The sequence below is a fragment of the Heloderma suspectum genome, chromosome 6 (genome assembly GCF_057233095.1).
Source record: "Heloderma suspectum isolate Gila_16-S chromosome 6, 16-S_ref, whole genome shotgun sequence".
Classification (NCBI taxonomy): Eukaryota; Metazoa; Chordata; class Lepidosauria; order Squamata; family Helodermatidae; genus Heloderma; species Heloderma suspectum.
The window spans coordinates 116,025,201-116,045,021 of record NC_139463.1 but is presented as its reverse complement, the minus strand read 5'-3'; the positions used below and the strand labels follow the sequence as shown (position 1 = coordinate 116,045,021).

The following is a 19,821-nucleotide window of genomic DNA, read 5'->3' as shown; positions in this document are numbered from 1 at the left end:
ATCAAATGAGTTCGGATTTCTATGGATCTGGCCTGAGTATTCTACACTGGACCAGCTTTTCCCGAGTCATGTGGATCCCATGGATTTGCAGACCAGATTTTTTGTTTTTAACTTTCTGGAATTTTATACAAATTGAGTTGTGGAAAAATGCATAAAATTTTCCCCATAGGCTAAAGCATGAAAAGGTGCATTTGGGGGGAGGTTGCACATTTGGGGGGAGGTTGCGCATATGGGGGGATCTGCGCATTTGCACAAGTGCAAATTTCCACAAATTGAGGAAATTGGAAAAAGTCCAGTTCCATCAATGAACGGATGATAGAACGAAGGGCACCTGACAATCTGCAAAAATGTAGACGGAACAGATTTTACAAAATGCGTACATCCCTAGCTACAAGAAATCTCAGAAGGCACGTGTATTTGGCATGGTTTTTTCATCAAACTCTGGGTTTCTTTGGCAAACAAGATGGCTCTCTTTTCTGGCACACAGTAAACACAGCTTTACGTGGAGGGAAGGAAGTGGTCTTGGGGAAGAAAAAATTACAGGCACCTAGCCATTTGATGGCAGCACTTAGGAAGTCAAAAAGTGTTCTTCCACACTATGCTCTTCAGTATGTTGGGCCCAAACCACTGCTACTAACCTGGGATGTGCAAATTCCCAAAGCTGTATCCAGCAGTGCCAGCGATAACGTGGGCCCCACGACCCGTGCACTGGACATCCCGGATCCGCCCTCCCGTCCCCGTGGTGGCACCACTGAAGGGGGCGACCCCTGTGAAGAGAGTTTAAAAGCAAAGTCATCTGCAGAAACGCACCCTCTGCCTCCACACACTACACAGTCAGCCAGAAGCCAACACTTGTTTATTTTTGTCTGTATCAACACCATCCACAGCAGGGTTAGGTAACGTGCAGCTCATGGGCCAAATGTGGTTCCCCCAGCCTTTTTTGCAGCCCCCAACACCTCCACTTCCAAATATGGTCATTTATAATTGTTTTGTTTAAATATTTTTCTTCTCGAGTATCAATAGCCTCAAATCTGTGGAAAAGTGAGATTAAAACATTTAACAAATAATGTAAGATAACTTCACATTTTGTTCCTAGGGTCAGGAGCTTACAGTGCATTAAGCAAGTGTGTGTGTGCGCGCGTGCATGTATACCAATTTTATACATATGAGTTACCTTACACTGTGTCACATCAGCAACAAATACATTGGTGGTTCAGTGGTAGGAGACCCGGGTTTGATTCCCAGCCAGTGCAAAAGCCTTTTATATTTTATTCAAGACATGTAGCTCAGTGAGAGAGCGCATGCTTTGCATGTACAAGGTCTCGGTTTCAGTCCCCAGTATCTCCCACTTTTATCAGGATGGGAGAAAGTCTCCACAGAGGCCAGGCGCTTGGTGTCCATCACCCTCATTGCACCTCTGGGAAGGTCAGCAAGAAGGGGAGTTCCCAGCCATATAGGTCTGCGGCAAAGCCCAAGACCAGGGCAGAAGAAGCTGGAAGGGGATAAGCTTCTGTGCATGCCTCTGTGGCTTGCTTGGGATTTGGGAATAACTCGTGGCCAGCAACTCTGGGTACACTGGGCAGAGACGAAGTAAAGCAACTGCACTCCATAACCCAATCCAAATCACCCAGCGCTTGCTCTTTACTTGTCTTCCTTTGCTTCCCTATTCAGAAAACCATGCTTATCAACGGGGGAGGTAGTGGCTACCAACTAATCTATGAAAGGATGAATGGCAAAGACATTTTCAAGCTGGGGATGTAGCTCAATGGTAGAGTGCATGCTTTGCATGTATGAGGTTCTGGGTTCAATCCCCAGCGTCTCCACTTTTTAAGGAAAATAAGGCTATCGGCAGCTAAATCAGGGATATGGAACATCTGGCCCTCCAGAACGTCAACTCCCATCATCCCTAACCATTGGCCACACTTGCTCGGGCTGATGGGAGTTGGAGTCCACCCTTGGGCTCTATGCTACCCCTGGGATCTGAGGCAACAGGCCTCTAAATGCAAGATACTGGGGAACGATAGCAGGAGCGTGTTATTGTGCTCATGTCCTGCTTTGGGGCTCCCCCTAGTTGGCATTGGGTTGGCCACTGTGGGAAACAAGAAGCTGGACTAGATAGGCCTTGCACCCAGGACTGCCCCAAGATATTTTGCTGCCTGAGGGACAGAGCAAAATGGCAGCCCCTCCCATTCCACATAGAAAAGCAGAGAGGATGGCAGTCGAATCTTTCTTCCACACTGGCAATGGGAACACGACACAGGAAGGCAGCAGGCTAGCTTAGGGGGCTCAGCGCAGGCCATGTGGCACTCAGCTCTCTCCTCCGCCCCCTTGCTGCCACCTTCCAGGAACTGCTGCCTGAGGCAACCGCCTCACTCTGCCTAATGGTAGGGCCGGCTCTGCTTGCACCCGATCTCATGTTCTCAATGGTTCCCCGATCACAGTAGGCAGCCTGGTGCCCTCCAGATGTTTTGGGGTCCAACAGCATTGCCGGCACCTTTGTGGCCTTAAGCGGGACTCTTGTCTCAGGCTTGGAGATGTACTGGAAACATGCTCCCCTGGACACCCCACTCCTTTGCCCCATGCAGCTTCCCGCCTTACTCACCCGTGGGGAAGTTGTGGGTCTCAGCAGTGAAAATGACATGCCGGGTGGAGGTACGCTTCTCAAAGGGGCTGGCGCAGGATGGGTCCCTGGGCCACAGCGAAAGGACCTCCCTGCCTTGGATGGCACTGTCGGGAGAAAGACAGCACGCGCACATGCTCAAGCCTCAAGGAGCCACATGGATGCCGAGCAAGAGGAGGAAGCCTTACGAGTTGCCACAGCAACCATGTTACTTCCCCTCCTCCCCCACGAGGGTAACTGGGGCAGGCAGGCTGGGGTGCGGCCAGCCGTTTACAACCCATCGGTTCCCCTCTCCACTTCTTGGGGAAGACCCACCTGCTGTTGTCACAGAACTTGATGACGTTGTTGGGGTTGCTGCGCTCCTGGGTCTTCATGATGGACTCAAAGAGCGACTCCTTGACCTCCTTCCCATCCACCAGGAGGCGTCCCTTGAAGAACCAATGCCGGCTGTGTTCGCTGCATGGAGCACGTGCAGTGGGGACAAGAGATGACTTTAGGAGCAGAGGAAACTGCCTTATATCAGACAATCATCCATCTGGCCCAGTGCTGTTTGTACTGACTGGCAGCAGCTCTTCCAGGGTCTCAAGCAGAAAGGGGTATTTCACACTGCCAACTCTCTGATCCTCCTTTTAATGCCAGGGATTGAACCCAGACCCTTCTGCTTAGCACGTGCCCCATGTGAGCCTGCATTCCCTTATAACAGGGATGCGGAACCTCAGGCGTGTGGGCCAAATCCGGCCCTCTGCAGTTCCTCAGAAGGCCATGTCCCTGGCCTCACCCCCTTCCCCCAGACCCCACCCCCTCCCCCTGACCAGTTATTGTTCGGTTGCTTCCCAGCTTTTGCACATTCCCCACCAGGGCCGGCCCAAGACACTTTGCTGCCTGAGGCAAAAGATAAGATGGCGCCCCCTGCTGTTCCATGTACAAAAGCTGACTGGACTGATAGTTGAATCCTTCTTCAACACTGGGAACGGGGCAGCATTCTCCACCATAACTGAAGACATCAGGCTTGCTTAGGGGGAACAAAGAAGGCCATGAGGCACATAGCTCCAATCCTCTAATACCTTGCTGCCACCTCCCAGAATCTGCCGCCTGAGGCAACTGCCTCGCCCTGCCTAATAGTAGGGCCAGCTGTTCCCCACCCCACAATCCTATAAGGCTGAAATGCCTCTCGAGCACTGGATGCCACCTCGAGCACTGGAAAGGTGGTTCCTAAACCATTTTAATGAATCGATTAATTAATTAATTATGGCATGGGAAATTTGATTCTCATCAAAATGCCAGGTCTGAGAAGCTATCCAAGTATGCATGGAAGAGATGGGATGTAGCTTCTCCCTCTCTCTCTCAGCCAGGATTAATGTAGGGAAGCTCTACAAAGTCAACAATAACAATGTTTGTTTAACCCATTTTTGAATGCTATTAATATGATTTGCATGGTGCTTTAAACAGCACCATGCTCAACTGAAATAGTGGAAACTAGAAATGTGGCATTTAAAATGAGCAACCTAGTAGGAGTTCTTTTTCCTGGGAACATTCAGACTTAACAGGTACATATTACCAGGGTTGTAATTGTTGTTTTTACATAATAGGCTATTAATTTGGCTCCCTCTTCTGTGTGCTACATTGCCACGATTGTACACCCTGTGAATACACCCAGCAGCCCCCATGGCTCCATTCCAAATGCATTACAGTTAACTATACTACACTGAACTGCATTGTATGTACTTCTTACTGCCAGCAGTTGGAGCTATGGCTCTGTATTTAATGCTTCTGTCTGGCACACTCTGGCAGAAATCACGGCAACCCTGATGAGGGGCCCTCAAGGAGCACAGGAGGGCAGCGCCCCAGGTATGTTCTGCAGCTATGGATAAATGCCACAGGGGCATCCAATACAATCTTCACCAAAGCATGATGAGCAGGGGTGGAGAACCTAGGACCCTCCCGGTGTCGCTGGACTCTGTCTCCGATCATCCCAGAGCACTGGCCATGTTTGCTGGGGCTGATGGGAGTTGGAGTTCAACAATATTGGGAGGCCACAGCTCTGACGGTAAGAATCTGAACATTCCATCACCGTAGGATCGTGGCCCTGCCACCTGATCTGCAAACACAGCTCCTCCCAGTTGCCCTCCTCTCTGCACCCCATAGCAAAGCAGACACCTGTTTGATTGCGCGAGATCAAAGCATTCCACGCTGGTGGGGTTTCTGCCAAGTTTCTGGAAGAGGCCTGTGTAGAAATCCAAATCCCAGGAATCAAAGGCCAGACCTAATGAGACGGAAAAGAGTTTTTGTTAAGCCAGCACATCTGCTAGCCTTTACATTCTTCCCTTTGCTCTGCTCTACCCTCCAACTGCCCACAAACAATACATCCCATAATCAAGGGAAACATATGTGCGTGCATGGGCACAAACGTGCACACACACCTGAGAGATTGGAGATCTTTGGCGATAAGGGAAGGGCTTCCCTTGAGAGCACCAGCAAGGGAAATCCCAGGCTTTCCCAAGCTAACGGCAGCGCTAGCAAGGCAAAGGGGCACTGGAGTGTGGGAATGAATGAACCCCAGCAGACACTCGATGAGGCCTTCAGAGCAAAAAAGGCTCCGTGCCCCCTGCTCTAGGATTTTGACTGAAAACTATGGGGCCAACGCAAGCTCAACCAGGCTTTTTATGACCAAAAGACAGAACCCCTCTAGCCCCACATGGGTCTTTGCAACTCAGAGGTGCGAGGAAGCATCGAGAGGGCAAAAGGATCCAAGGAACTATTTATCAAAACTGCAGCCATGCTGGACTTTAAGATATGCCCCGGGTCCACTGAGCACACATCACCTAAAGAACTCTGAGCTGCACCACGGAATCAGCAGCAGCGTCTAGCGCAGCTCTCGCTGGACTGCAGCTCTTCAGATTGCAGGCAGGAGAACTATTTGTTTGTATGCTCCCTCCAGGTATGTACACACACACACACATATATATATACACACACTCACACGCGCGCATGCACACACACACACACACACACACACACACCTTCCCATACAGAGAAAACTAATACACCAGGAAGAAAGATGCATTAGGACTCTATTCCCTGACATGTTAGTTTTCAATGGTTAAAGCAGCTTGGTTGTTTTTAAACATGAGTGGGGCCTGCAACAAAATGTTGCAGGGTATCCTCGCTCCTATTCAGGGTTCCAGCCAGCCAGCCCCTCCAAGAAGAGCATTCCATTCCACACCTCCCAGCTTTCTTTTCCAACTGATACTCCACATTCTGTGGTCTTTGTTGGGCTTTTTTCAGGGGGAGGGGGAGGGGAGTGCCTCCTTAAGGTTTTTTTTAACTGTACTTTTGAACACCACAGGGTTGCCCTCAGTAAGGAGATACCTATCCTCTGGTCTCTCAATGGCTGCAGTTCGGTTCCATTTCTATCGGCACTCACAACCAGAGTTCAGTATTAGAGCGAGCGAAACTCACAACCTTCCACTTTCAGTCTGAATTGATACATCCCCACAAGAACCCACACCACATTATTTTGCTGGCAATGTAGCTCGGCTCAGACAGTGATGGACAGATCCTTCTTCCATGTCTTATCATCATCCTTCTAACCACCAGGCTGCTGTCCCTTAGCTGTTAGCCACAGTCCTATTGGCTTCCTCCTTTGTCCCCATTAACCCATACCAAGCTGGTTGTTAGCCTTGACCAGGGCAGCTCTTCCTTCTCCTAAAATATCGACGTGGAACACAGGCTCAGGGCGGGTTGCTATAGCAAAGCTGCTGATGGGTTCTGGGTAGCACTGTTCAGTCATCCGGTCATGTAGCGAAGATACCAGGGCAGCTTCCTGGGATGACAATGGATGCTTGTCACACTGAAAGAGAAAGCCGTGGACGCCGTCAGACACAGATTTCTAAATCCATATGGGGTTCTGGTGCATGTGGCAGGAGAAGCAGTCAGTGTTAAGCATCAGATCTAAGGCTGCACACCAAAAAAACAAAGGATGCAGGAAAGAGGACAGTGGAGGCCCCTTTCAAAAACAAAGTAGAACTGCGCTGACTAGCCTCACCCCTGAGAGCACACACAGTGGCTTGCCCCACCCCTGGCACCTCTGCAAATGCCAAGGTCAGCCAGCGTACATGACATTCAGGGCAGGGATAGTCAGCACAGCCCTGCTCATGCGCTGATCCAGCCCATGAGTGGTTCTTCAGAAGGAGGCTAAACTGATCTTCCACTGATTGCTCCTTGGAAACTTCCAATTTTAGCTGCCATGCCATTGTTTTTAAACCATGCCATGCATGCAGCAGCAAAAAATGGCCAGTTAGGCTGCGATCCTATGTGCACTTACCTGGGAGCAAGCCCTACTGAACGCAGCAGGGATTACTTCTGGGTAAATATGCGTAGGATTGCGCTGTTCATGGCAATAAAAACCACACGGGGTCGTTTTGTTGTGCAGGCAGAGAGTCAGGAAGATCAAGAGCCTTTGCCATGGGAGAGGGATGTGGGAGAGTTACCCCTGCCAGGGAAATCCTGCTCGTGGGAAGCACAGTGGCTTCGTAGGAAGAGACAGAAAAACACACGCTCACCTTGAAGAGGTAGCGATGGGAACACTCAATCCGGTCGATCTTTTGTAGTCCAGCAGCCCAGCAAACTGATACCGCATTAGTGGAAGAGGCTGTTGAGAAGTTCAACCTAAACCATAAACAATTGTTAAAAAAAATAGGCAGATGCAAATTAAAGCTTACACAGCAACCCTGGTTCAGCGGTAAATACACACATATAAAAACCCATTTCAGACATCATGGCCGAACCACAGTTTGTCTGTTGTGAACAGGCCTTGGGCATGGACTCTCACTCCACAGATGTGCTCTGATTCCCCCTCACTTCCTGGTTCACAGTAACTATAGTTTGTGCCATGACAGACAAACTCACAAAACCATCGTTTGCTTCCAAATGAGAACTGGCAACTATGGTCTAAACTGAGTTTGAAATTTTGATTTGGAGACAAACTACGGTTTTGTGGAAAACATAGTTGGCCCACTTCAGGCATCCCAGCAAACTATAGTCACTACAAAACAGGAAGTGTGGGAGGAAACTGGCATGCACGAGCTTGAGGCAATTCCTGGTTTGGCCAAGACGTCTGAACTTGGCTGTACACACATTCTCTCTCTCTCTCAAAACTATTCTAGTATAGCAGGGGTGTTGAACTACTTTCAGCCCGAGGGCCTCAGGGGCCGCATTCCAGTGGTGGGCGGGGCCAAACACAAAAGGGGTGGAGCCAAAAATATGTTTTAGCTTAAAGCTCTTACTGACAGTAATTAAGCCTTAGGAGATACATTTCAACATTTTAGAGTAGCAGGGGTTGGGGGACAGGACTGCACAAAAGCCAGAACACCACAGAACAAGTGGCAATCAGGAGAAAGGGTCTGGGGAACCCTGAAGGGCCGCCTTGGAACCCCAGGAGGGCCAAACTAGAACCCTGGGCATCCTTGCAGTATAGGATGCAGGCACCGTAACTCCCCCTCCTCAGTTGGACTCACCGGGGGCCAATCTCTATTAGCAGATCAGAAGGTGATGGGCTGAGGAAAGACTTGGTTGCAATGTCGCCGTGCTCGAAGGGGCAGCCAAAGACCCAATGCAGCATCTCCGCCTCCTGGGAGTTTGGGGGTGTCCCCCCTGGCAACAAAAACAGAACAGAGAGACACGTGGCCATGGTTACCCATAACGCAACAGGGCAATTACCCCCCATGCAACTGGCTCTGCAACAAATAGAGATGGGCACTCCAGTGCCAAATGGAAAAGAGGAGCCAAAATACATACTTCCCTCAACACCGTACTCCCCACCCTCCATTTTATTTCAGAATCCAGAGACAGGCCTGGTTCCATTCCCGTACCTGTCCAGTTGACGTTGAAGCACAATTCCTTCTGTACCGCTTGGACGCCATTGCCCAAGGCAGCTCGGGCCGAGCGCAGAAGACCGCTAAGGCCACTGTCTGCCTCGCTGGGCCGCTGGTAGTAGTGTAGGACCACCATGGCAGAGTCCTAAAGGGGGAAGGAAGGTCACAAACTGTAGGTGACCACTTAGGACAGCGTTTCATACAGGGCTGCCCTTTCGCTGGAAAAGGAGATGGAAAGAAACTCGGCCTATCTACGCCATGCAGCTCTAGTGCTCAGGAATGGAAGCAAAAGAAGTATGGACAGAGGGACTGGATGCCCCAGGATGATAGGTAGCGGCATTGCTGGGCAATTTGAAGATTCAGAGCCGTACCCATAGGACAGAAATCTGCATATGCTAATTTATATCTCTATATATGCAAATATAGGAATAATTACTAGGATTTATTTAAATTTCACAGGAGGCAAAGGCAGCCAATTAATTTCTCATCCAAATCATCTCAAAAAAAATTATTCAATTAATTTGCGCCATGACCCAATGGAAAAAGATTTTTAACCCTTAAGCTTAATCGCCACGTAGGGAAAGATTAGGGGTGTTGCAGCATGTGGGAAAGGGAGGAAAAAAAACCCTTCCGTTGGCATCAATGGCCACTCCAGAGTCTGTCGAATAGATCCGGGGTTCAGGGAAATAATTCCCTAACAACACCCCTGACAATAGGCAAAGATCCTAGTAACAGAGGGAGGAGGGCTTGCGAGGTATGTGCTCGGCCTAGGATTCCATGCATGTAAGGCCTTAAGCAAGATAGTGAATGAAGAAGCATGTACAGGGCTTATCTTTGTGTGTTTGGCAAACTGCTAAAATTACTTGGAGACAGGAATTAGGGTTGGCTGCATCAACCCTAGGGGTTCCCTCTTCTTTTCCCCCGGGGTCTCTCCTCACCCAACAATCCACTTTGCTCCTGTCCCATGGTCCTGCAGTATGTTCTAGGGACAAGGGGGTGGGGAGGCCAACTTGCTAGAGCAAAAATCCAACAAACAAACCAAATAGGTCAGTGCCCTCTGAATCACTCCCACCTCTTGCTTCATCCATGTAAGGCTTAGGGAACCACCCCCAATTCTCCACCTCACAAAATTGCACAAATGCAGTTACACACGCAAACATGGCAAATCATGCCACTCATGCCAAAAGATATTTGTTCAATGGGAAGGCACTTTATTCCTGTATTGTTTGGATCCGGCAAAAGTTAACTGCGACTTAAAACACCACTGCTATCAATGGAAGTTAATTTCTTTCCAACTAATATGTTGTTCCTCTCGTTATTATTATACTGTGTCATGAATATACATGGTGTTTGACAGAGTACAGGAGGGCAAACTTCAGCCCCAAGGAGCCTGCAATCTAGCATTCGACACAGGGGAGCCAATAGGGAAATTTGGGCAGGCACAGTCAGGGTAATGAATAAGCATTTATAGGTTTAGTTGCAGTGGGATATGTGAACTAATACATTTAAGGCACAATCCTATGCATGTTTAGACAGAAAAAAGGCCTACAACTCCCAGCATGCCCCAGCCAGCACAGCTGGGGCATGCCGGGCGTTGTAGGCCTTTTTTCTGTCTAAACATGCATAGATTTGTGCCCTTAATAAACAACAGCAGCTACTACTGCTAAAGAGATTGTCCCTTTGGTTTCAGTGTGGTATAGTCACGACCAACTTCATCTGGATTGGGAACTTCATACATACGATTTCCCATAAAATACTTAACAAGGACAGGGGATAACTACCTCGTTTAAACATCTGCAAACACACCATAAATGTGTGCTTGGAAATATGTGCCATCGCAGAGGTACAAGCGCCTGGAAGCCAGAACTGGCTGCGGCTTTGGGCTGGTTCACACATGCATGTTTGGTGACTGCCAGCATCCAGTCCCACATGTGTGAAATGGTCCACCACAGATAAAACACCATAGAGAGAACTTTTCTGATCCCCCCCAAACACAACACTTTGCAGCGCAGTTGATTCACACATCCAGCTGCCCGTCGCAAAGCAGCAACTAATGAAGTGAGGCCCGCGCATGTGCGAATCTGACCATCGTGCACGTGTGGTACCCAAACACACATCTGCCGCTATGTAAATGTGCATAAACCAGCCTCGAGGAAAACCAGCTGCAGGTTTTAGGGGCACACGCAATGTGCCAGTGCATCCAGACAGCCGAGCGTGGAATCGTCACACAAATGTGGATGGCCTACACACAGATTGAATGTTCCTTCCACCATGTACGTGGAAATTAACACAGATAGAAGCAAAACGGACAGAGTCCTGAAGCACCATCAAAATCGATTGCAGCAGAAGCTTTGGCGGGCACCGGACTTAGCCCTCCAAAATTCAAATCCATCTTGCATTTTACAAAGTGTGTTCTATTTCACGCTTATTAAGGGCTCTAGGGATAAATCTATTAAAGCGGCCTTCTCCAACCTGGGTGCTGGGAGTTGTAGTCCGGCCCATCTGGAGGGCACAAAGCTGGGGAAGCCTGTGTTAGAGACTTGAAACTTAACTACCACGGTTCTATCTCGAAAAGGGGGAAAGGCACGGCTCCTGGAATCCCACATCCGCACATCGGCTGCGGGTCAGGAGTTCGAGTCTCGCCGCTGGGGCACTTCTTACCTCACCAGACCGTAGCGGAGAGGACACACGTGGAAGAAACCCTTTCGCTCCTCAGGGATCCCCCTAACCCCCTCCACCCCACCCCAAATCCAGCTCCATGCACGCTGCATCTCGCAGGGGGGCACCTTCCTACCCGCGGTCCTTGCGCTGCACGGAGTTTGGTTACCTGCGGGTCTTGCGCGCTGCTTTCTCCTTCTCCCTCTGGAGATCTTTCTCTCGTGATCTACCCTGGCCGGCCCTTGTTCGCGGGGCAACCGAAGAGACAGAGACGGCTCTGCGCTGGCTGGGCTGGAGAGTCCCGTGCGCGCCGGCCCCGTCCGTGGGAGGAGAGGAAGGAGGTGTCGAGCGGCATCGCTCTGCCCCATTGGCTGTTCCTCTTCCTCCCTTAAAGCTCCGTCCCACCCGCCCGGCCTTGAATGGAGGCACGTGGGGGCGGCGCAAACGTCGCTGCCGGGGCGGAGCCAGGAATCCTGACCCTCAAGCCCCCTCCCCAGTTGCTGTTATAGGGAGTCATGATCACCCCTCCGCCACCCTCTTTCCAGACATCCTGGACCCCAACCCCGGCCCCCCTTTCTAGTTTTGAAAGCAGAGCCTGGAAGACAACCCGGGGAGGAAATCCAGCAGAAGTCCTACTTAGAGTAAACCCGTTGAAATGAATGGGACTTCAGTTAGTCATGGCTAACTTAACTTACATTTATTTCAATAGGCCTAGTCTAAGTAGGATTTATGTTGGATTTTGCCCCAGGAGACCTAGATCATCTCCTCTCCACAGGCATTAACAACTCTCCTTCCTCCTCCTTTCTGTAGAACTCTGGAGCTTCGATCTCTTTTGCCCAAATCCAGGTTGGTCTTTCTGTAGATTGTTCGGGGAGCCCCATCTTCCTCGGCGTCAGGACAGCTGGCTGTGATGCATTGGTGCACACAGGCTCTACATGGGAGGTTCCATGGTGTAATGGTTAGCACTTTGGACTCTGAATCCAGCGATCCGAGTTCAAATCTCGGTGGAACCTACTTTTGGGGTGGGAAAGAAAGCTGTAGCTCAGAGCAAATGAGGCAGAAAGGCCCAGCGTTAAGCCTTTCCAGTTTTTTTTAAAAAGCTAAGGTTCTGAGAGCATGTGGAATCACAGAGATGGAGAGGGATCTCCAAGGGCGTCCAGTTTAGCTTTTCCCAACCTGGTGCCCTGCAGATGTGTTGGATGACAAAGCATGCTGGGAGGTGTAGTCCAAGACATCTGGAGGACACCAGGGGGGGGAGGTTGATCGAGGCAAATCCCAAACCAATGCAGGAACTCCACTATTTCACCCTTCTTCATAGGTGTCTGTCCAACTTTGCTTAAAAACCTCTAAAGAAAGGCGATACCACTACCATCAGCAAGTTCTTCCTCGTGTTTAGTTATATTTAAAATAAATTTAAAATAAATAAATATATTAAATTCTTTTTCTTGTCATTTGAGCCTATCAGTTTGGGTCCTGCCCCTGGAGCAAGAGAAAACAAATTTGCTCCATCATCTATGTGACAGCCTTTCAGATATTTGGCTACATCAGTGGTCCCCAACTTTTTTGGGCCCATGGGCACATTTGGGAATTTGAGAAACTACTGGGGGACCACCACAAAATAGCTCCCACAGAAGACGTGGCTACTCACATAGTGATTGTCAGGGTGGCCCGGCTAGTAAAAAGACAAGTCATTCACCCAAGAAACTGAGAACAAGCAGAGAAAGGGACTGAACCCCAAAGCTCATCCATATATTTGACCCCACAGAAGCACAACAAAATACTGGTTTAAATTTGCAATCCTGTGCATGCTTACATGGAACATAATGGGAATTACTTCTGAGTAGACCTTCATAGGATTGCTGTGCTCATCATTATATGTATACAAACACACACCCTTTTCCCCAGCCCCAAAGGAATGGAAAAGTCCCATACTTTGGCTCTAAGAACAAAAGAAGGGGCCAGGAAGGGAAAGAAAAAGAGCAAGGCTGAAGTGATGCATGTTGGGGCAGAAAATCCCAACTTCACATATACACTGATGGGATCTGAGCTAGCAGCGACTAACCAAGAAAGCGATCTTGGGTTGTGGTGGACAACTTGATGAAGATGTCGACCCAGTGTGTGGCTGCTGTGGAAAAGGCCAGTTCCATGTTAGGTATAATTAGAAAAGGAATTGAAAATTAAACTGCCGGTGCCATATTCCTCTTATACAAATCTATGGTATAGCCACTCTTGAAATACTGTGTACAGTTCTGGTCACTGCACCTAAAAAAGGATATTGTAGAGAAAAAGAGCAGAAAAGGGCAACTAAAATGATCAAGGGGCTGGAATAACGCCATATGAGGAAAGGTTACAAGGTCTGGGACTGTTTAGCTTAGAGAAGAGGGGAGACTTGCTAGAGGTGTACAAAATTATGAATGGCATGGAAGAAGTGGACTTTCCCTCTCTCATAATCCTAGAACCCGGGGCCATCCCATGAAGTTGATTGGGGGGAGTTTCAGGACAGATAAAAGGAAGTATTAAAGGCAAAACTGAAGTACTTTGGCCACAATGAGAAGTCAGGATACCCTGGAAAAGATGCTGATGCTAGGGAAAGTGGAAGGCAAAAGGAAGAGGGGCCAACCAAGGGCAAGATGGATGGATGATATTCTGGAGGTGATGGACTCGACCTTGGGGGACCTGGGGGTGGCGACGGCCGACAGGAAGCTCTGGCGTGGGCTGGTCCATGAAGTCTTGAAGAGTCGGAAGCAACTGAACAAATAAACAACTACTTCACACAACAAATAGTTAAATGACATAATTCGCTACCACAAGATGTAGTGACAGCCACCAAGTTGGATGGCTTTAAAAGGGGATTGGACAAATTTATGGAGGACAAGGCTATCAATGGCCCCTAGTCTTGGCTATACACTACTTCCAGTATCAAAGGCAGTATGCTGGGGACCATGGGCGGGAAGATGCAGTTGCACTCCTGTCTTGCTTGTGCGTTTCCCGTAGACAGCTGGTTGGCCACTGTGTGAACAGAATGCTGGACTAGATGGACCCTTGGTCTGATCCAGAAGGGTTCTTATGATTGTCATCACTAGAGTAGTATGTATAAAGCACTGCAAATCAAATCAAATCCTAAGAATTAGGGAGCGTTGCATTAAGTTATGGGATTTTGCAGTTCTAAATAAATGAACCTAGAAAATCAGGGAGGGAGTGTTCTTCTGCTAGGTTTGAGGAACAATGGAAGTGGTTAAAACACTTTTGAATGGTCAACAAATTAAAATGATTGGTAACCCATTCTTGTTGGTATGAGGTAGAAGAAATGTTGGGATACGTTGGCTGCCGAGTATGTTGTTCTTTTCTTTTTCCCACCCTCTGGAAAGTTTTAATTTTTTTAATCAATTTAAAAATGTGTTAAACTGCAGTGCCCAGGCCTGGACACAATACTCCAGGTGAAGCCTGACTGACCGAAACAGAATACGGATGAGCAAAATGACCCTGGAGAGGCAATTCCATCCAGAATAGACAATACTGAGCAATTCCGACATTCCTGTAGATACAGAGCAAGGTGTTCTTGGAGTAATTGGTAGGGACAGCAGCTAAATCTAATTCCCCAAAAGGGGATCAAAGGAAAGGAGTTATTAAACAAGGGCTAAAACCATCAACCAGCTGAAATCACTTTATTTTTTAATGGGTGGATAATGCAGATGAAATGCAAAATTCAGATCATGAACCCACAGCATTGATTTCAACATCCATTCACATAGGCACTTTTAAGCTCTTGAGAAATCTTGGGCCCATCGTGGAGTTTAAACAAGGCTCATGCTGTCATCAGCATTGGGAAAGCTCTATCATTTCATAGTTGTGGAGTTTCGTAGCTTTTTTCCTTCTTCTGAAACTGGGTGGGTGGATACACACTTGCCTCTAATTTTTGCTGTGACAGGGATTGATTATGCCTTTTTGCTAACTTCCTCCAAGTGAAGTCATAAGAGTCATCCTAGATCAGACCAAAGATCTATACAGTCAGGATCCAGAAGAGGCCAGCCAGAAACGCACAAGCCAAAGCAATACTCCTCAGAAGTGGGGAACCTCCGGGGGCCCAGTGGGGCACTCCTCCCCCACCCACTGCAGACCGTATTCCTGCCACCATGCTGCCAAATTCAGCATCAGCAAAACAAATGTGGCTTGCCCCTGAATTTCAGCAGCAAACCACTATGGAGCAATAAACAGGCCAAATTTAACTCGTTCTCAAACTAAATTTGACCTTTTCACCACTCCATAGTGAATTGCCCCCACAATTGGGCAGCAAACCACCATTTGGTTTGCCAATGCCACAAATTTCGGTGGCTGCATGGGAGGGGGTGCATGCAAACCACAAGCCACAGGAAATGAATGAATGGACTGTCCAAGGCATACTGCCTCTGAAACGGGGGGCTTCATTGCACCATCGTGGCTCATCGCTGCTGATAGGAAATCACACTGGGCTTGATGCGTTTCAACGGCAATTTGTCATTCGTTTTCGTGTGTCCCGTTGAAAAAATATTGGCCTTCATGACATCTTGTGGAAGCAAATTCTGTTCACTTAGGGCACAATCCTATGCATGTTTAGACAGAAAAAGAAGTCCCAGTGTGCCCCAGCCTACACTGCTGGCTGGGGATGCTGGGAATTGTAGGACTTTTTCTCTCTAAACACACATAGGATTGCACCTTTAATTATGTGTTCCTGAAAGGAACTCTTCCTTTTGTTTGTACTGAATCTCTTGCCAGCCATTTAGAGCACCCTATTTAGCTTAGTGGTTAAGACGCTGAACTGCAGACTGGAAGGTTGGCAGGTCAGCAGTTCGAGACCCGAGTGCTGCGTGACAGAGTGAGCTCCCATCTTCAGTCCCAGCTTCTGCCAACCTAGCAGTTCGAAAGCAAGGAATTGCAAGTAGATAAATAGGTACCTCCTCAGCGGGAAAGGTAACAGCGTTCCGTGCACCTCGCTGTTCAGTCATGCCGGCCACATGACCACAGAAGCGTCTTCGGACAGCGCTGGCTCTTCAGCTTAGAAATGGAGATGAGCACCACACCCTAGAGTCGGACACGACTGGTTGGGGACACCTTTACCTTTTTATTTATCAGGATGGAGATGCTCAGTAGAAGGGAGAAGATGCTCCTTGAATTTATAGCTGAAGTCCTGGCCTATACAGAGTCTGAACTTTCTAATCTTGAGTTACTGGAACAGTGCGTAGCACAACCCTATACGCTGCTTCAGCATAGGAAACTGCCCAAAACCAATTTGAGACCACTGGTCCATCCAGCTCAGTACTGTTTATACCAACTAGCAACAGCTCTCCAAGGTTTCAGTCAGAGGTAGAGATGTCAAAGAAGTCACAACGGGTTCAAATGGGTTTGGATTTCTATTAACCCAACCTGCAGATTCCCCAGTGTACTGGCCTATTCCTGAGTCATGGATTCCACGGATTTGCAGACCGGTTTTGCCCTTTGTGGGGAGGGATTTGCACTAATGCAAATTAGTTCATTTGCACAAGTGCACATTAGTGCTAATACAAATTAGCACAACTAGAAAGAAATTCTGGTTTATAAAAATCCAATTCTGTCAAGGAGCAGACAGCAGAACAAAAGGCACCTGACAATCTGCGAAACACGGACAGAACAGATTTAACAAAATCCATGCATCTCTAGTCAGCGACCTCTCAAAGAGGAAAGCTGGAGATGCAGTTGTTCTCGGAAAACTGAGCACAAGGAGAACGAAATGACCGACAAGAACCTGTTGGGAAAGGGAACTATTTGTGTATATCCTTTTAGGCGCTAATACAGCCTTCTAAAACATTGTGCCCTCCTGCTGTGTTGGACTGGAATGCCTATCAATCTAAGTCAGCCCATGCTGGCTGGGGATGATGGTGATTGTAGTACAAAACATCTGAACGGCACCGGGTTGGGCAAGGCCAAGATAGAGGATGGTTTCTCCTTTCAGCAAGACATGTGGGAAATAAAATTTAGAAGATATGAAGGACAGACTTGGCTTAAAACTGAATCTATGCTGCTTCTCTAGTTTGAAGTCTGAAAGCTTCCCTGCTTGCTCAGCCCAAATTCCCCCATGGCACAATGTGGAGCCTCCCCCTTTACTGCTCTCCTGACGTCACAGCAGCAAGAAGCCTTTGTCAAGGCCATGGGCCTGTCTGTGGTTGGGGGTGGGGGACAATAACCCATTACACCATCCCACACAGTTCTCCAGCCAACCTCCTCCCACTAGAGCTCGAAAGCCAAATAGGTCAGAAGATGCCACGGCAGTGTTAAGCTTTGGCAGCTCAGAAGGTGCATTCCAGTTTGAGGACACAGTGTCCTGGCCACTTATAAAAGAGGAGCTGAGAGGCCAGAGACTGGGATGATGCCAAAAGCGTGCTTTCCCCCTCCCCAAACCACAGCCAGGGAGGTATTGGGAAGCACTAATCCAGCCTTCCCCAATGATGTCCCTCCAGATGTGTTGAACTACATACAACTTCCATAATCCTCCAGCCAACTAGAACCCTTAGATGACCAGGAACTCCACACAGGCAAGTAAGCTGGCTAGCTAATTATATGGCTAATGTGGAAACTAACAGCTTTTCTACATGAGGCCGTTAATCCACTGTATCTACTTCCGGTTTTGTCGCAGAATTGAGATCCGAGCGCTACACAAGGAGCATTTCCTTTCCTGCTTTTCCACTATGAAACCTCTAGGTGGCACTGTGGTATAGAGGAATAGTGCACATACACAAGAGGAAATCAGTTTTTCCACTATCACAATGAAATGCCGCATTTCCCCTGCTCTAAACAAACTCACCGAAAGTGCTGGTTAGACACAGAAGTGAAACTGGAGGGGCATGACGTCATCCACAGGACCTGTAAACAACCATGAGCAGGGAACAAGAAGCACACAATAAATCCCTTGTGCAGAAAAGGTGTCAGCAAGCTGGCTAAACAGGGACAGATGACCGTGTATCTTACCTGTTTGATTGCAGGATACAAAAAAAGTGCCTTCTAAGAGGTTAGTAGCCTATGTTTCCATGTTATTAGTCTCTTAGCAGGCCATTTTGCAGGCTAGTAATTTTGATGGCAGCTTCCCCAACCTGGTGCACTCCAGATGTTTTGGACTACAACTCCCAGAATTCCTGACCATTGGCCCTGTTAATTGTGGTTTATGACCGCCGAAGTTCAGTTGAGGAAGGCTGTCATAGGAGAATTGGTTAGGAATCACCACACCAGCTTTTAAGCTGTTTTTTTAGACAACTAGAGGACCTGTTTCCAGCCATAAGTCAAGTGTACAGCTTAGGGCCTGGGTATGTCAAGGACCACCACTCTCTTATTCAGGGGTGTTCCCAGATGGGGGGCTCCTAGGGATGTACGGATTTTGTTAAATCTGTGTTTCATGGATTGCCAGGCATCTTTCATGCCTTCATCTGCCCACCAATGGAATCTGATTTTTACCAGAATTTCATTCTATTTGCACTAATGCACGTTAGCGTGAGTGCACATTAACAGTAATGTGCATTTGCACAAATGCGCATTAGTTAATGTGAATTAGCGCTAATGCGAATTAATACAAGTCTCCCCCCAAAGTGGAAAACAATCTGCAAATCCACAGAATCCACATGACAAGTGGGAGGGATTTTTGTAGATCACAAGCTGAATATGAGCCAACAATGTGATGTGGCTGCAAAAAAGGCAAATGCTATTTTGGGTGACATTAATAGAAGTATAGCTTCCAAATCTAGATCCCCTCTACCCAGCACTGGTTAAGCCTTATCTGGAGTACTGTGTCCAGTTCTGGGCACCACACCTTAAGGAGGATGCAAACAAATTGGAAAATGTTCAAAGGGGGGCAACAAAGATGATCAGGGGACTGGAAACAAAGCCCTAGGAGGACAGCCTGAAAGAACTGGGCATGTTTAGCCTGGTGAAGACTGAGGGCAGATAGGACAGTGCTCTTGAAGTACCTGAAAGGTTGTCACAGAGAGGAAGGCCAGGATCTCTTCTTTATAATTCCAGACTGCAGGACACAGAATAATGGGCTCAAGTGACAGGAAGCCAAATTCCAGCTGAACATCAGGAGAAACTTCCTGTTAGAGCAATAAGACAATGGAACCAATGACCTAGGGAGGTGGTGGGCTCTCCCACACTGGAAGCATTCAAGATGAAGCTGGACAACCACCTGTCAGGGATGCTTTGACTTTGACTCCTGCACTGAGCAGGGGTTGCACTCGATGGTCTTATAAGCCCCTTCCAACCCTACTATTCTATGATTCTATGAAAAACAGTCTGCCATAGAATCCGCAGGTCAGATTCATAAGAATGAGAACTCCTTTAAATGCATTGCAGATTTCTCTGACATCTCTAAGGGCTCTGTAATGGCCCCAGGAGTGTAACCAATCACCTGTAGTTTTAGTGGGGGCTGGAGATCCATAATGCTTGGCTTAGGTTCATTATAAGTGCAACTTCCTTGCTAGTGGGCCTCTGAGCAGGTGAGGTGAGTCAAAGGTTGATAATGTGCCCTCAGCACATTCCATGCTAACAAAGGCTAGTATCTTATCAGGGCCTAGGATGTGCCTGAGGCTATGTTTATGCTGAGTTACAGGTGGCTGTGCTGGGAAAGTTCTGATTGTTTTCCTTCTGAACAAACACTGTTAGTCTATGCTGGGA

General features: G+C 48.2%; 1 protein-coding gene and 3 non-coding genes across 4 annotated transcripts in view; 3 read left to right on the top strand and 1 right to left on the bottom strand.

Moving 5' to 3' along the window:
- Positions 1-11,520, bottom strand: part of PFAS (phosphoribosylformylglycinamidine synthase) — a 31,986-nt gene extending 20,466 nt beyond the window's left edge. The window contains exons 1-9 of the mRNA XM_084806232.1: positions 11,321-11,520; positions 8,491-8,638; positions 8,137-8,272; positions 7,183-7,288; positions 6,284-6,470; positions 4,778-4,883; positions 2,936-3,076; positions 2,603-2,727; positions 639-767 (exon numbers count right to left, since the gene is read on the bottom strand). Of these exons, the coding sequence (XP_084662358.1) occupies positions 639-767; positions 2,603-2,727; positions 2,936-3,076; positions 4,778-4,883; positions 6,284-6,470; positions 7,183-7,288; positions 8,137-8,272; positions 8,491-8,629 (1,069 nt within the window). The 5' untranslated portion in view covers positions 8,630-8,638; positions 11,321-11,520. The remainder of the gene's footprint in view (positions 1-638; positions 768-2,602; positions 2,728-2,935; positions 3,077-4,777; positions 4,884-6,283; positions 6,471-7,182; positions 7,289-8,136; positions 8,273-8,490; positions 8,639-11,320) is intronic.
- Positions 1,359-1,632, top strand: LOC146342696 (Nuclear RNase P). Its single transcript, XR_014784167.1, has one exon.
- Positions 1,752-1,823, top strand: TRNAA-UGC (transfer RNA alanine (anticodon UGC)). Its single transcript has one exon. It is a non-coding gene; the product is annotated as a tRNA-Ala (tRNA).
- A 572-nt stretch (positions 11,521-12,092) lies between the features above and the next one.
- TRNAQ-CUG (transfer RNA glutamine (anticodon CUG)) lies at positions 12,093-12,164 on the top strand. Its single transcript has one exon. It is a non-coding gene; the product is annotated as a tRNA-Gln (tRNA).
- The last annotated feature ends 7,657 nt before the right edge of the window (positions 12,165-19,821 follow it).